Genomic DNA, 17,856 nt, shown 5'->3' on the forward strand with positions numbered 1-17,856 from the left:
TTACGCGAACCTTCAATTGAATCACCTACATAAGGTGAGTTCATACCCCTATAATCAATCTTTTAAATGTTTTTAAATGCTTTTAAGGGGAGGGGGGGGGGGAATACAAGTTGAACACAATGATATTGTGTAAATGTTTATCTGTGATAACCATAAGGTTAAAGGATTTCTTATGTTTTTATAAGTAATCAAATCAATTCAAAAACACTTTTAAGTTATGTTACTTTGTTGTTTATAAACTCTGTTTTTAAAGTACAAGCATAACTCAGTAGACAATTGAGTCTTTTCTTCAAGTCAGTAACAGTTCAAAACAAACATACTAGTAAACTATAATAGGTATAGTTTAGGGGTTCAGATCATACTATAACTAGTACAGGGAGGAACATACTATAACTATTACAGGGAGGAACATACTATAACTAGTACATGGAGGAACATACTATAACAAGAACAAGATAACAATAATGTGAAACCACTACTTCACGGCTTAGCAATATACTTGTTATATCGCGTTTTGTAACCAGAGTCTCCTGGAGGGAGAGCGTGAGTTTGTGTATAGATCTATACGGGATTGACACCCCACACCTTGCTGGTAGCTACAATGGGACTTGCAAGTCTACGGGTGACAAATGTCATACCATTTTTGACGTTTTTAGATCGTCGTGTTTCATACTAGTCAAATCAAGCATTGGTATAACCTCATCACATTTTACCTTAATTAAACGAATTGATTTTAAGGCGGTCAGTACTTCAGTAGTTATTTTATACAATACTACTATATACTTTCATTTTCCCATTACATTCATATAGTGATATTTTCACATAAAAGGTATTGCAAACTATTTTCTAGTAAAGATAGTTATAAACTAGGGAAAACTTACATCATTACAAAAGACAAGCAGAACAGTCGAGTCTTAATACATTCAGTTAGAAGGGGGCCTATAATGCTAACTTTATGATTCCTTGATGGATGTATCAAGGATATATATTAATCGGATTTGACAGGCAGTATGATGTGTGCTTTCCGCTTCATTTCCTGTTCCTTGTTTGGTTGTGGGCTTAGAGCAGATTCATACAATCTACTATCTATTCGATCTTAGATATATATATATATATATATATATATATATATATATATATATATATATATATATTCTGTATACACCACGTAATTATAGGGAGTAACAGGTATGGGTCAGGTCATAGCATACAAATTCAGTAAACCGTTTTATAGTACAAAACATGCTTTTCAGATAGAACATTAAGTTGACTAAACTAGAAACTTATCTATAAAAGGTTTAAATCATTTTATTAAACCAGTATAACTTAAAGGAGTTTAGTGGTTAATTCTTTAATACCTTAGTTTATATACATCAGGGTTATATATAAATAATATCCGATAGTTAGTTGGATGTGTGTTTTCCGCCTTACTTCCTGTTCCTTGTTTGTTTGTGGGCTTAGTGCAGATTCACACAATTAACTATCCGTTCGATATTAGATTATATATAGCTAGTACACACTAAGTGATTATAGAAGGAACTATTGTGGTTACCATTTTTACTAAAGGAAATATATGATTTTCTTAAGGAATGTTTTCATCAAATAAAGGAACTATTACAGTTAACTCTGTGAGTACCAAATGAATACGCCCGGGTTATATAAAATGAAGATCTAACAAACAATGGGATGTGTGACTTCCGCCTCATTTCCTGTTCCTTATTTGGTTGTGGGCTTAGGGCAGATTCACACAATCGATTGTCTGTTTACTTTGGGTTTTATATAACTTGTATCCATTTAGTACTCTTAGAAGGAATTGTAGAGTCATTTTTACTTTCATTCATCACACCAGAAAATATAGGATTTTCTGGAGGAACAGGCGAACTTTTCTAAAAGAACTTACAACTTACTTTTCATCACTAAAATACTTATGAACTCACCAGCTTAAATGTTGATCTACTCTTTCAAAATAACTTGTATTATCAGGAAACTAGTAGACAGGTATGCGGTCAAGGATTCAGAAGATGGACCATATAACTTCATGTCTTGTTTTGTTATTTACTTTTGGAGTAAATCTTTTGTGAATCAAATACATTGTAAACACTTTATTATATATACAATGGTCGTTGTTACTTTGATTACTATAATGCATGTGTTGTGATACTAAACATGACGTCCTCCGCCCCAAACGTTTCCGCCGTTCCGGTTTGGGGGTGTGACAGATGTGACTTGTTCTTGTTCTGATGTCTTAGATGTTTTGAGCATCTTGTGATTTTTCAAAAAAATTGCTCGACTGAATTGATAGACAACTATAAAGAACATTCTGAGGTATTGAAAGATACCAATGAGTGGTTACTTATAGACACTATAGAACATGACTGAGAAGAGTTATGGTGTCATGAATTTTAGAGATGACTTTGAGTCGTAGTATAAATGGATGTTCATTTTAAGTTGTAGCATGAAAGGTTTTATGTAGGAGATGGTGGCAGATTTTACAATGTGAGTAGGACTACATTAGTGCAAGTGAAGTATCCAAGGAGAATAATTGGATAGAAAACTTCATAGTTGACCTTGGATTTGTCTTGAGTAACAAAATGCCATTAGAAATATTATTTGAAGGTGCAGTCAATGCTCATTGAGACCACAAAAGGTCAGTGCATAGAAGAGGGAAATTCCATTACATCGAAGAAAAGGGTTTAAGGTGGAGATCTAGTTGTGAAGTAAGCATATTTCTGATGATTCGTTCACAATAGTAATGAACAAAAGGAAACATGATATGCATGCTAAGAGCATTGTCATGAGAAATGATAAAAGGTTTTGTTTTTAAGTCGATTGCCCTGAAACATTTATACAATAAATAATTATGTAATTGTATGGTGATTAAATAATAGGGATTTATTTATATTCAAGGAGTATGATATTATAGACAATTAGTTTATTATAGTGTTTCATTTTGCTGTTCCTTTGTGAGTAATTAATTTACTCAAAACTCCACAATCAATCATACGTTTGGGATGAAGTAATGATTTAAGATTGTCGTGGAATATTTGTAGATTGTCCATGGTGATTGGACATTGCATATAGATTGCTGCAATAATCATGAGTACTTAGAAAATAAGGATTTTGAGTATTGGATAAACCCACACTTAGAGATTACTTCATGGATTTAAATCATGAGTAATTCTAAGACGATAATATCTTCTATTCTTAAAACAAAGATATATAAGTCATACTTTTCAAGTCTGTTGTGCATTGGTTTTACATCAACGCATCTATAACTGGATGTTATAAAATGTATTTTTCCATGTATTACATGGTAAGTAAACGGTATTATTATATAGTCAAAGTTTATTTGTTCCTTTTTCCTTAACAGGAAAAGTGATATCTTTAGTCCCCTCGATGATTTAATGTTGATATTCATCTGCTAGGCCTAGCCCAAACTAAATTGATGTGTTTAACTACTAGTCTGAATTTAGTCATCATAAATCGAAAATCGAGAAAAAGAATCTTGGACCATGAGATTGATTTATATCCATGTATCATGTCCATACGATACCTTGTAGAATGAAGGGATAACTAATCAATTATTCAAGGGCCAACGTTTGATTTTATCAGAGTTCGACAGTGGCTATGGAAAACACACTTTACTAGTAGTTCAAAGTCTATATTTGCAATTGTATTTGATAACTTGTCCAAATGGGAAACTTTTGGAATAAGTGTCCAAGGTCATAACTAAATTGGTATAACCTTATTGAATAAAAGTAAAATTCTTTTCGGGTTTCCCTCAAAAGCTATACATAGCTAGAAATTACTTTGAGCGAGAGATAAAATGATTTGTTAACATATTATACGATTAATATATTAACTACAAATAGTTAATAATTAAGTATGAATTAATTATAAATAATTGTATTAACTAATTATTAATCATAATTAATTTGAATGTAATTCAGGATTAATTGGAATTAGTTAAAGGTGCAAGAGTTAAATTGTAATTGTTCAATAATTGAACAAAAGAAGAAATTCTAGAACCATCCGTGGTATGGACAATTTTTGAAAGGGTTTTAGGGTTTCTGGAAACCTCCTGAAGCCGATAAGGATAACTTCCTTGAATAGATAAAATCTGATTATTTTATTATTCAAATCATGGTTTATCCTGGAGATTCCCTAGCTATAAATATCTCCCATTGGCTCCTAAATTTCGTGATATTCACATCCTATAATATGTGAATGAAATTGTTCTTCCTCCGTCTTTTATCCTCTTGATTTCTAGTGTTCTAGGGTTTTAGGTGGGAACCATTAGAGACATTTACAAGATTGGATGTTTGCTTTCCATGGAGCATTTGAAGAATCAAGAGTTAGTATATTTGATTATACTAAAGGTATGTTTTAATTTGTGAATTTCGATTTCATTAGGTTAGAATTTTGTTTCATAAAGTATGTTGCTATAACTTGAGAAAATGCCATAGAGTTCTAGGTTGCATGATTCCTTAAATTTTTTTTGTTTATATTTAATTCCCGTTGTAAAAAACCTCATGTTGTAACCTAGAAAACCCATCAATACTCATGGTCTATCTTTGTTTCTCATAATTCAAAACTTCTTGAATTAAAGCAAGGATTACATTATGCGAGATGCTTGTCTTAGTTCATAAATGAACTTCATAAGCTTATATATATTCTTCACAACCTATCTTGGTTTAAATATGTGTTTGTTCACATCCATATTTTCTATATTCTTGAAGATCCACTTACGCTCATTGATTAAGGCAAAGTGTTTAATCAACCAAGTTTCATACCTACATGGATTGAATTTTGCTCTCCATGTCCTTCTTTTATCTTCTAGCCTATTAGGGCCTGCCGTATCTTCCGATATCTTGTATACTTTGACCATTGTCTTCCAATGACTCATATTTATAAGTAATATATATTCCATATAACTAAGCCTATGACGTCCCCTATCAAGTCTATTAGGAAGAATTAGAGGTATGCCGGTTTCCTTAATACCTCTTTCAAATTCAAATTGAAAGTTAGGACAACTATACGTTCTTCGTTGGTTGACTCGTGAATCTTATCAAGATCAGTATGAATTCCACTAGACCTTTTGGATATCAGCTCCCTTTCTTAGAAGATTGTCTTTCGAGCAACAAAAATTTTGTTCTCATATGGTTTGTAAAACAATTACCTAAAAAGCAGTGTTAGGATGTCCAACGAGATAATACATCTCTCTAACTAAGTCCTAGATTGTCAAGCGCTTTATGAAGAGCGTAAACCTCATAGTCGTAGACTTCCAAATGTGCTAGAGAGGGATGAACCCTTACTCCATATTTCTGAGAGTGTCTCATAAACTCTTTTAGTTGGTATATGTCACACCCCGCTAAAGCGGAAACACGGGAAACGACAGTACAAAGGGTCTCATAGCAAAAGTTAAAAGACAACACCAACCATAGTATTATAAAGTATTACAATTTACAATGTGTTTGAACATATTTTAAAAGAAATTACAATGCAATTGAAATACAACCCATGCGAATGCTCCTAAAAGTGATGTGTCCCTAAGTGCCATCTTATAGACGAGTTCCCGAAAAAGCATGTAAATTGAGCGGTCAACTACCGAAATAGTTGGTGAGTATTCACAGGTTAAAAATAATATTGGTTTCATGAATCGTAATCAAAGTTTTAATAGAAGTTTCCATAAATAAAAGTATAGTGCTAAAATGAGTAAATAAGTTTGCATAAACAAAGTTCGTTGTCATCATGAAAAATAAAGTACATTGCAAAAAGGAGATGCAATGTTCATATTCTCATGGGAAATACAAGTTTCGTTGCTAAAATAAGTATAAAAGTTTCGTTGCTAAAATGAGTATATAAGATTCGTTGCGATAACATGAGTATACAAGTTTCGTTGATAAAATGAGTATACAAGTTTCTTTGATAAAATGAGTATACAAGTTTCATTGTTAAAATGAGTATACAATATTCATTGCCAAAATGCAATGTAAGATTCGTATGTGCATCAAGTTTCCATTCATGATTTCACAACCCAAGCCTAATGATCGAATCATGCCCTATTAACTACTATGTGTATCACAAACATAGAGAATAAAATGGTAAAATGCACTCAAGCAAATCGTGTGAGTGAGGAGTTGTCTACCTCCTGATAGCGCTATACATAATAACCATAGGCTCAAAAGAGTTAATGAGTTGTGTCGAATGATTCCATGGACTTAACCGCGATACAGTCCTCATGAATTAAAGTAACATACACATACATGCAAAATATAGCAACCAAGTTTATACGAGTCAAAATAAATACAACGAACAATAAATAGTTTTTCGGACATGCTTTTCCACCCCAAAACACAAAAACCAAAAATAGGGGGAGTCATGAATACTCACAATGCATTGAGAAGATGCAAATTGTGCCTTGAACTACGTTCCACTTGTACCACTACCGATTCCTACAATAATGGTATACGATAATGAGTCTCTAATTGAAATCTAACACTAATATACTTACTACTACAATAGAATTATGCTAATATTGTGTCAAAATTTAATATTGCATAAACAAAGTTCGTTGTCATCATGAGAAATAAAGTACATTGCCAAAAGGAGATGCAATGTTCATATTCTCATGGGAAATACAAGTTTCGTTGCTAAAATAAGTATAAAAGTTTCGTTGCTAAAATGAGTATATAAGATTCGTTGCGAAAACATGAGTATACAAGTTTCGTTGATAAAATGAGTATACAAGTTTCTTTGATAAAATGAGCATACAAGTTTCATTGTTAAAATGAGTATACAATATTCGTTGCCAAAATGCAATGTAAGATTCGTATGTGCATCAAGTTTCCATTCATGATTTCACAACCCAAGCCTAATGATCGAATCATGCCCTATTAACTACTATGTGTATCACAAACATAGAGAATAAAATGGTAAAATGCACTCAAGCAAATCGTGTGAGTGAGGAGTTGTCTACCTCCTGATAGCGCTATACATAATAACCATAGGCTCAAAAGAGTTAATGAGTTGTGTCGAATGATTCCATGGACTTAACCGCGATACAGTCCTCATGAATTAAAGTAACATACACATACATGCAAAATATAGCAACCAAGTTTATACGAGTCAAAATAAATACAACGAACAATAAATAGTTTTTCGGACATGCTTTTCCACCCCAAAACACAAAAACCAAAAATAGGGGGAGTCATGAATACTCACAATGCATTGAGAAGATGCAAATTGTGCCTTGAACTACGTTCCACTTGTACCACTACCGATTCCTACAATAATGATATACGCTAATGAGTCTCTAATTGAAATCTAACACTAATATACTTACTACTACAATAGAATTATGCTAATATTGTGTCAAAATTTAATATTGTTAAGTTACAAACATTTTTTTGTGAAATTTAGATTTCTATGAATCAATTTGTTGTATAACAAATTCAAGTGGAATTTCCAATTATTGAAATGATAAAATTTAACATTTTAAGAGGTGTTCCAATGATTAAATATTCAAAAACTAAATCAATTTAGTTCTAAAATTTCCCAAACTTTGTATTTTAGTTTCAACTGAAGTCAAAGATGTTAAAATAAATTTTCTTGAATTTTGTTTGTCTAACTGTTTTTCACCATTTTAATTCCTTGAATAATCATAAAATCATGGAAAAATAGTAAATTATCATGAAAAATTCTTATGATTTTTTTGTAACTGTTTTACAGCGCACATAATCTGGGAAAAATAACTAAATGTATTTTCAAACAGTTTAACACAATTTTTCTGATTTTTGTGTATTTATTCTATCAAAATAGAGATAAATAGAAATCAGTTTCAAAAATTCCCCAAACTTTTTATACTAGTGTTATTACATATATAAAATATGGGAAAATAATAAAAGTTGGTTTCCAAATAGTTTAGATATTTTCTTTGTTTTATTCACTTAAATTAGCATTAATTCGTGAATATTTGTTAAACAGTTAAGAAAAATTACAAAACGTTGTCTAAACTTCATATACAATGTACATAATCTAGGTTTGACATAGGTTTTGGTCGTTGGATTTCACCATTAAACAACATGCATGTTGTTCTTGGGTGAAACCCAACCACCATCATTATCAAACTCGAAATTCATGGCTATGCTGATGAATGTTCATAAAGAATGGTGTAAAAGAAGAAGAAAGTGTAAGAAACTTGTAAAACTTTAAAGAAAAGTGAAGGAAAATGACGGAGAGATTGAGGTATTTTACCTAGACTCTGATTTTGAGCTTCAAGAACACCCATGAATCTTCAAAATTTCAAGATTAAAGTCTGTTAATGATTGATTTTAGAGAGTGTTTTGAGAAATAAGAGAGAGAGAGAGAGAGAGAGAGAGAGAGAGAGAGAGAGAGAGAGAGAGAGAGAGAGAGAGAGTCTTCTTGGAAGGTAGAAGAAGTGGTGGAGTGAAGTGTAAGAGAAAATGAGTGAATATGTGGGTTTCCAAGTAAGAGAGAGAGATGGAGAGAGATGGATAGATTTCTTGGAGGGAGAGAGGGTTTTAAGAGGCTTTGAAAGCTTTAATTTGAATAAATATGGCCTCTTAATCATTTTTATAAAATCATCTTTAGTTTTTATAAAAAAAATTTAGTGCATTTTCAAGTTAGAAATAATATTTGCAATTTATTTTTATCGCTTTATTGGCATTCTATGTAGTGGTTTCGAGATTCAAGTGAAATTGAGGAATCAAGTATACTAGTCCTAGTTTTCAACTTTGACTTAAGTTCCTACGAGACTCGGACCTAATTTATGCCACTAGGTCAAGTGCATGATGTGTGTATATGATTCATGAAAAGGTATTCGAGTCAAAGAGTGACCCGAATACAGATAGTCACTACAGTTAAGTAGTTGCAGAATTCACATATCAATGTGAAATCTAGGTACACTATCCATCGTTTCTAGTCGTTTCCAAGTTTCTAGTAGGTTATAAATTAGTTTATAGTTACTAAGTCTAGTATGTGTCGTGCCTATACGTGCAACTAAGTTTAGTCAAATCTAGAACCGACTCGAATTTCGACGGTTGTCACAGTATAGTCCATAACGTGTTGGTAAGCATAATACGACTCATAAATTGCCAAACCAAACAATGATTTATTTCTACACTCCTTGTGGTAGTAGATACAACTTATGAAACCTTTTTCATAATTTCTCAGATGATTGACATAGTTTTGAATTTTTACTAAGACGCTCATAATCCCTATAGGATCTTTGTATCTCATCCTCTTGCCCAAATGATTCTTAACTTCGTTTTATGAGAATTATGAACATCTAAAAGGTTCCAAACACATTTTCGTACCCTTTTGAAGGTAACGAACTTTGTCATGTATCGTGGTTAAACTGAATGGTTTATTACTACACACTAATTTCAACAGAAATTCATATCACTCATTCATGCAAATCTTATATCTCTTGATAAACAAGATTCACATTTAATCATAAGACTTGAGGTTGAATGATTTCCAAAATCATATCCAAATGGATCTTTGGTAATGCAATTCGTATTCATATCAATGAGACTATGATTCCACATGCACATTTCATTCAAACTTTCAATGTATTTGAATTAATACGTTTTGTGGTAAAATCTGAACGGACAATTAGTTAGGCTAATTCCTTTAGATATTCATCTATATTGACAAATAGGCTTGCATTTATCACAAGAAACTGTTGATATAAAAAACGTCGAAAACAGAGCTCTTATGTGAAAGATATGATTTTTCGAAGATTTAGGATTTTACCTGGTATAAGTGATGTATCACAACCAGAAGCGAATCCTTGCCGCCTACGCAAAGGTGTGACGTACCTGGGTCAGGGGAACGACACGCCTATCCTCTTGGCAGCCTATAAATACATGAAGAAAATGGCTCTTTTCTCACAACATTTGCTCCAATTCTCTCCAAATTTCTATGGAGAACTTCCCCCAATTCTAGGATCCTACAGAGTATCCAAATACTTTAGCGAAGCGCTACGACATCTAGTAGCCATGACGAAAAGAAGTATTTGGAGTCAGAGTTCTGCCCGCGACTCTTCGAACTTTTGCCAGAATTTTTTGAAAGTTAAGCTACACTTACTACATTTTAAGTGTAACTTATATTTATATTCGTAATTGTTATTATGAACATATAAATAAGATGTATCAGTAATTTCAGTCATAATACTTATCAATCTACTTACGGGAATGATGTCTAAGCTAGATCTAGTACAAGGTTTAAAGTGGATTTTCCAAATAGTATACTCTGTATACCAAATGGATCCTACCTCTAAAATGATTTTACCTGGCCGTTCCTTATTTGAAAGAACTTGATATTTCTTGGGATTATTGAGGAATTTGAAATACTGTAATTATAGTTTCAAAAAATATTAACGATGACTAAGACTTAATATTAATTTTGTGTAGGCCGTTTAAAAGGGAAAGCTAAGGAGTTAGGTGAAGAACTAACTTTCCAACCAATTATCCATCTTTAACAGTTGAGTGCATAGTTACTTTCATATTACACAGAGATAGTATTTCAAATGTTTAACTGTTATATGCGCTATTTATTTGCATATATGTGTTAGATAAAGTAGCATGATAGGATATTGTTTGCTTAATTGAAATGTTAGAATAACTGTTTATTTTGCTGTGATACTGTTAACACGTTGTCGCGCACGTATTAAACAAATAAATTTATCACTGCTGGTTGCACTAAAAATATAGCACAGGGAAGCAGGGTCGAATCCTCAGGGACACAGCCTAAAAGTCAATGCCTTTTTGCATCAGGCACATCTAGTCAAGAATCAGAATATAAAAGGGGGTTTTAATTAAAAACTAAAAACTAAAAACGCAGTGATATTAAACTAAACGAAAATCAATATAAAAGCGATTTCAGTTCTGCTGCGACTTTCCTAATCATGTAACTGATCCAGATCTGATTATTTAAGATGCGTTCTATCTAAGCTGGTACTGAGAAAAACTAACAAGCTCTAGTAATTTCTCTTTTACCTTATTTAGTTAACCAAAACAAGATCTTTAAATAAACCTAACTTTTCACTGTTCAATTAAACAAGCTCTTAATTAAATCAGAAAAATTGCATTAAGTTCTTTGTAAAATTCCCAGCAATACCTAATACTTCTCATAAGCTCGGAAGCGTAAAGATATGATTTTTACAGTTTATAATAAAGTCAAATCCCAAACAAGGAACCAATTTATTACTTGTTACTTATTACCAGTTAATTAGAACAATTACGTATTCTATAACTGATTAACTGGAATAATAAAATCCTAGCTAGGTGATCAGACTAACAAAAATCTAAATCAAACATTCATTAAGAACAAAACTGAAAAATCTAGATAGAAACACATATCAAAAACTAGATCTAGTGATCAATCACATGAAAAGTACTTGTCTTGCAGAACTGAAAACTATGGTTTTAGCCAGACATGGCAAAAATCTGATCTAAAACAATAAAAAGAAACATTAAACTACTAAATCTTACTAAACTAAACGTAGGAGATGATCCACAGTCTTCAGATCTTCAGAAATCGCTAAAATCGGAGAAGAAACGCCTCCAAAATCGTATTTTCGTCGTCTGGTACCTATGGAATCGCCAACTTAGGTTACAGGAATGCTATCAGCGTCTATTTATACGTCCAGCAGCAAAAACGACGCGCATGCGATCGCATGTATCAAAGTTACGATCGCAGGTTTTGAAGAAAATGCGTCTCGAGCCTTTTTAATGAAGTAGGATGCTATTTTGACACTTTTTGGCCAACCTGCGATCACATTTACATAACCTATAATCGTAGGTTTTCATTTTTTGCTTCCGGATGAATTTTTGGCACTAAAAAACCTCGAATCCAAGATGCGACCTAACCTGCGATCGCAAAAGGCCCCATGCGATCTCATAAAGGCAACCTCCAATCGCATTTTGTGCCTAAGACGTCCAAAATTTTGTCTACTTTTCAGATCATTTTGAATCGCGTCAATCGGAGTTACGGTTCTTGAGATATGGTCAAAATACTGACAGGGGGTCAAAGTTGCCAGCAACATCCTTTAACTTTAGATTGCATATTCTATCTTCGTGTGATCAATTAAATCGAATGTTTCTTGACCAAAGCATCTTAAAACATTCCTCATAATCCTTCATAAGTCCCAAGCTCCATTTTAAGCTCCAAACGTGCTTCCAACTGCTCCCAAAGCACTGCTCCACTCGAACTATCTGGAATCGACATAAAAACATGAGCAGTACGGGAATTCTAACAAAATACATGAGCTGAACATTATTTAAACAAATGACATGCAAATGTACAAAATATGATGCTAAAATGATAATAAAAACTACCATATAAGATGCATAAAATGACATCTAACAAATCTCCCCAAGCTTAAACCTTACTTGCCCTCAAGTAAGAAAAAGATAAAACATTATAAACAAATGGAAAGATGTAGATGACCTAAAAAGAATTTAAAATAAAATAAAACAAAAACTTAAACTAAAGTACTTCACTCTTTTTTTTCAAATGATCAGATTTCACAACGAGGAAGCTCCAATGAAATCACTACCTAGACAACAATCTCAATACTTTATACTAATGATTCATAATTATATTTAATGAGTTAAACCAAACTTGAGCAAATAATTTATACGCCGAATTAAATTTGTGAAAACAATGTATTTTTCAAAAAAATAATTTCACGAAAATTCGTATATAAAAACTTAGCTTGACCAACCCCTCCTTTTTTTCCGAACTCGTCCTATAAACGAGGTAAACTCCATTATGGACAAAAAATCCAAGCTTACCCCTATGATTTCACTATCGAGGGATCAATCTCATTATACCACACGTCTTCTTTGCCTTGATTAACTCTTCATATTTAACTTGCTTGCTTCTTGATTTCGACTTGAACTTGACTTGGATTTGACTTTGAATTGCAGATTTCTTCAAGTTGCTTGATATACCATATCTAACATATATATATATTGACTGGGCGTGGATTTTACTTTGAGGCCCTCCATATCTTCAATACTTGAAAAATGATAACTATTATGGGTATAACGAGAGTTCCCTCCTAACCTCAAAAGGCGCAGAAACTATAAGGTTCAATACTTCAAGGAATGATAAGGGTTATCCAATCTAGGTTCTTTTTAAGGCATCTAAGGAAAATATTTTCAAAACACTGTTCGTTTTCTATCTCACACTTCCATTGTAAAAATTATCTGACTCATATGTTGGTTCATATTGAAAACATTTAAAGCACGTGAAAATATAATTCTTAAAATTGATTGTTATGAGACTACTATTTTCGATAACTATCACACTTCCTCTTAACAGCGCTATCGAATGTAAAAAATATCCTCATCTCATTTAAAATATTTTTTAAAGATTTTTAATTTGATTTTTTTATATGCAGAAAATAAAAAATAACTAGAAATAAAAATATTTTTGGGTTTTTTTTTTTGTTTTCTTATTTATGAATGCAGAAAAATAAAATATTTTAACTAAAAAAACTGAAAAATTAAAATTTTAAACAAAAATGCAAATATTTACAGTAACCCCCTCCCCAAGCTTAAAATGATGTATTGTCCTCAATGCTTAGAGATGAATGAACAGCTCAATAAAGCATATAAAAACAAAAGGGGTTGCAACTAGGAAAGAATATACATGATAAGATTGCAAAATTTTGATTTTGACGAAGATGTGGCGAAAAATCTGAATTTCAGCGACTTTGAAGATCCTCTGATTTCCCCAAGCTTGCTTAGAACTGCGACCATCTCTTTATTGAAAGCATAAAAACTAAAAACTACTCATCGGGTTGCCTCCCGGAAAGCCGCCCATTTTTAAAGTCGTTGGATCGACTTTGCCCAACCAGATTTAGGAACTAGTGTGGTTGGGACTTCTTTGAAGCTCAACTCTTTTTCGTGTGACTCCAGATCCCTTCAAATATGGCAATATGGGTGGATCTGGAACTTGTTCAACAAACTGGAAAGACTCCAAATAGTTATCATATAAGTATTTCAGTTGATTGGACTACTTTCTCTTTCTAATCTTCTTTTTCTTCCCATGAATCTCCACATTCTTTTCTTTAACCTTTATTCTTTTCAGATTCGTATCTGAAATCACCACTTCCACCTTTTCTTTTTCCAAAAGTTTTTTTCTTTTCATATTTTTATATGATTCTTCTTCCGTAGCAGATTTCATCTCAACCTCTTCCACCTCCCTAAGCTTATCTTCTGCCATCTTCTTGGATATATTATTAGATGAATTCCTGTCTAAAAAATTTTCTTGCACAAAGACATTAGAAAACTCACAGCAGCCCTCTAATAAAGGACTGCTGGTACCCATATAATTGACAGAAACATTTTCAGAAGGAAAATCATCATTATTAATTTGAAATTTAACCACTTCCTCATCAAACTCCATTGAAATCATTCCATTAAAAACATCAATTTTCGTTTTTGCAGTTTTCATAAAAGGCCTTCCCAAAATAATAGAGTTCACATCTGAAGTGTCCAAGTTTCCTATGTCCAATATATAAAAATCAGCGGGAAAAATAAGATTATCCACTTGGACAAGTACATCCTCCAGTACACCTCTTGGGTGTACTGTTGAGTGGTCAGCCAACTGTATAATTGTCCCGGTCTTTTGTAAAGTTCTCATTTTTTATTTTTCAAAAACAGAATCGGAAAGGACATTAACTGAAGCTCCTAGATCAAGCATGGCTTTTGGAAAATCAAGGTTCCCCAAATTACAAGGAACTGAGAAAATCCCCGGATCCTTGCACTTTGGAGGCAATCCATTTTGTAAAATAGAGGATATATTTTTGCTAGCTTTAATTGTTTCATTAGATTTCATTTTTTTCTTTGAGTTGCATAAATTTTTAAGAAACTTAGCATAGCAAGTGATATGTTGGATAATATCTAAAAGTGGGATATTTACCTCAACCTTGCGAAGAATTTCCATAATATCTTCATCATCTCTTTCGCGCTTCCTACTCTTCAGTCTTGATGGGAATGGAGGTAATGGCTTGTACTCCTTCAGAATTGGCTTGGGTAGTGTTGGAGTTTCTTTTTCTTCCAGCTTTTCAGATTCTTCTTCAACCAAAACCTCTTCAAACTCTTCAGCTTCAGCTTCTTTTTCTATCCCTTCCACATCTCCTTCTTCTATCAGAACCTCTTCAAACTCTTCTTCATCTTTGTTTTCTGGTTCAGATGAGCTTGGGCCTTCATATGTTTTCCCGCTTCTCAAGAAAATAGCACTCACATTATGCTTTGGATTGTTTTCAGTATGCCCTGGTAACTTTCCTTGAGACTCCAGACGACCCATAGAAGTGGCAAGTTGAGACACCTGTTGCTCCAGATTCTTGATACTAGCTCTAGTTTCGTTCTGGAATGCATGAGTGCTGGTGGCCAGACTTTTAACAATATCCTCCAAGGCCATAGTAGAGCTTCCAAAATGTTGTTGTTGTGTGTTCTGATTCTGGTAATTCGAATTCTGGAAGTTGGGCTGAAAATGAGAATTCTGCTGGTTTTGGAAATTTTGCTGAAAACCCAGCTGCTGAAAATTTCTCTGCTGCTGAATTCCGGGTGGAGGCTGAAATTGTTGTTTATGCTGATAATTATTCTGAAAATTATGTTGGTAGCCCCCGACAACCTTGACTGCAACTGTATCCTCTTGCAATATTGGGTACATATCAGTTGGGTGCCCATTTTTGCAGCAGATCCCGCAAGCTTTGACTTTTAACTCAATACCTTTTTCTTTTGTTAGCAGGAGGACAGCCTTAGTCAATTCTGAAATCTGAGATTCCAGGTGGGAATTACTTATTTCTTAGGACTCCTCTTGGCTGGTCCGGGTACCACTCTTCTTCAGTTGTTGAATGCTTAGATTCATTTGCCAGCTTTTCAATCAATGTCCGGATCTCTGTTGGTGTCATATCTGAAAGTGACCCTCCACTTGATGCGTTTATAAGTCGCCTCTCCATGGGTATCAAGCCTTCGCAGAAACACTGGTACATCTGATAATCACTAATGTCATGTTGAGGGCATCGGACCAGCAGCTTCTTGAACCGCTCCCAATAAGTGTGGAGAGCCACTCTTTTGCCTTGCTTTATACCAAGAATCTCTCTGCCCAGGTTTGACACTTTCGCCTAAGGAAAATATTTCTCTAGAAAAAGTTTGGCGAGTTCATTCCAGCTTGTTATTGAACCAGACGGGAGGTCATATAACCACTTCTTTGCTGCATCTTGAACCGAAAAGGGGAATGCCCTTAGTTTGATATGGTCTTCAGTAATCGTATGTGGCTTCATTCCAGAACATACCACATAAAATTCCTTGAGGAATTTATGTGGGTCTTCGTTTTCTAGTTCTCTAAACGTAGGGAGAAGGTGTATCAGCCCAGATTTAAGCTCGAAGTTATGGGCTTCCGGAAAAGTGATACAGAGGGGCTGTTGATTGACCTCTTGAGTGGCCCACTCTCTAAGGGTCTTTTCTGCTTCGTCTCCACTCAAGGTTAAGTCTTCAGATTCGGTTTCTGAAGAGTCTGTGGTTTCAGATTTTATGAAGGAAGGTGGGGAGTAAGTTTTATAAGGGCTGTTTTGAGGTGATGATGGGGGTACTTTAGGAAAAATCGTATATGGTTCGTTCCACAAGGGAGTGCCTTATCGTGTGGGGGTTTCTGGAGGTACAGATGAAGATGAACCAAAGAGACCACCCGATCGTTTTTTTTCTTGCTGCCTCTTCCTTCAGTCTCCTTGCAGTTCGCTCGATTTCTGGATCAAAAATCAAAGGTGTACCTGAACGAAAAACTATTAGCATAAAACTATTAGAAAGCACCGTGTCCCGGGCAACGGCGACAATTTGTTAACACGCTGTCGCGCACGTACTAAACAAATAAATTTATCACTGCTGGTTGCACTAAAAATATAACATAGGGAAGCAGGGTCGAATCCTCAGGGACACAGCCTAAAAGTCAATGCCTTTTTGCATCAGGCACATCTAGTCAAGAATCAGAATATAAAAGGGGGTTTTAATTAAAAACTAAAAACTAAAAATTCAGTGATATTAAACTAAACGAAAATCAATATAAAAGCGATTTCAGTTTTGCTGCGACTTTCCTAATCATGTAACTGATCCAGATCGGATTATTTAAGATGCGTTCTATCTAAGCTAATACTGAGAAAAACTAACAAGCTCTAGTAATTTCTCTTTTACCTTATTTAGTTAACCAAAACAAGCTCTTCAATTAAACCTAAATTTTTACTATTCAATTAAACAAGCTCTTAATTAAATCAGAAAAATTGCATTAAGTTCTTTGTAAAATTCCCAGCAATACCCAATACTTCTCATAAGCTCGGAAGCGTAAAGATATGATTTTTACAGTTTATAATAAAGTCAAATCCTAAACAAGGAACCAATTTATTACTTGTTACTTATTACCAGTTAATTAGAACAATTACGTATTCTATAACTGATTAACTGGAATGATAAAATCCTAGCTAGGTGATCAGACTAACAAGAATCTAAATCAAACATTCATTAAGAACAAAACTGAAAAATCTAGATAGAAACACATATCAAAAACTAGATCTAGTGATCAATCACATGAAAAGTACTTGTGTTGCAGAACTGAAAACTATGGTTTTAGCCAAACATGGCTAAAATCTGATCTAAAACAATAAAAAGAAACATTAAACTACTAAATCTTACTAAACTAAACGTAGGAGATGATCCACAGTCTTCAGATCTTCAGAAATCGCTAAAATCAGAGAAGAAACGCCTCCAAAATCGTATTTTCGTCGTCTGGTACCTCTGAAATCGCCAACTTAGGTTACAAGAA

At 33.5% G+C, this 17,856-nt stretch overlaps 1 protein-coding gene across 1 annotated transcript; it reads right to left on the bottom strand.

The window, feature by feature from the left end:
* Positions 1–14,685: 14,685 nt before the first annotated feature.
* LOC145157654 (uncharacterized) lies at positions 14,686–16,003 on the bottom strand. The gene is made up of 2 exons (XM_079076664.1): positions 15,917–16,003; positions 14,686–15,819 (listed from the first exon to the last, which is right to left on the bottom strand). Exons 1-2 carry the CDS (start codon positions 16,001–16,003, stop codon positions 14,686–14,688), a joined length of 1,221 nt encoding a protein of 406 aa, XP_078932790.1.
* Between the last annotated feature and the right edge of the window lie 1,853 nt (positions 16,004–17,856).

The sequence above is a fragment of the Lactuca virosa genome, chromosome 2 (genome assembly GCF_052849685.1).
Source record: "Lactuca virosa cultivar CGN04683 chromosome 2, Lactuca_virosa_CGN04683_v6, whole genome shotgun sequence".
In the NCBI taxonomy this organism is placed as follows: domain Eukaryota; kingdom Viridiplantae; phylum Streptophyta; class Magnoliopsida; order Asterales; family Asteraceae; genus Lactuca; species Lactuca virosa.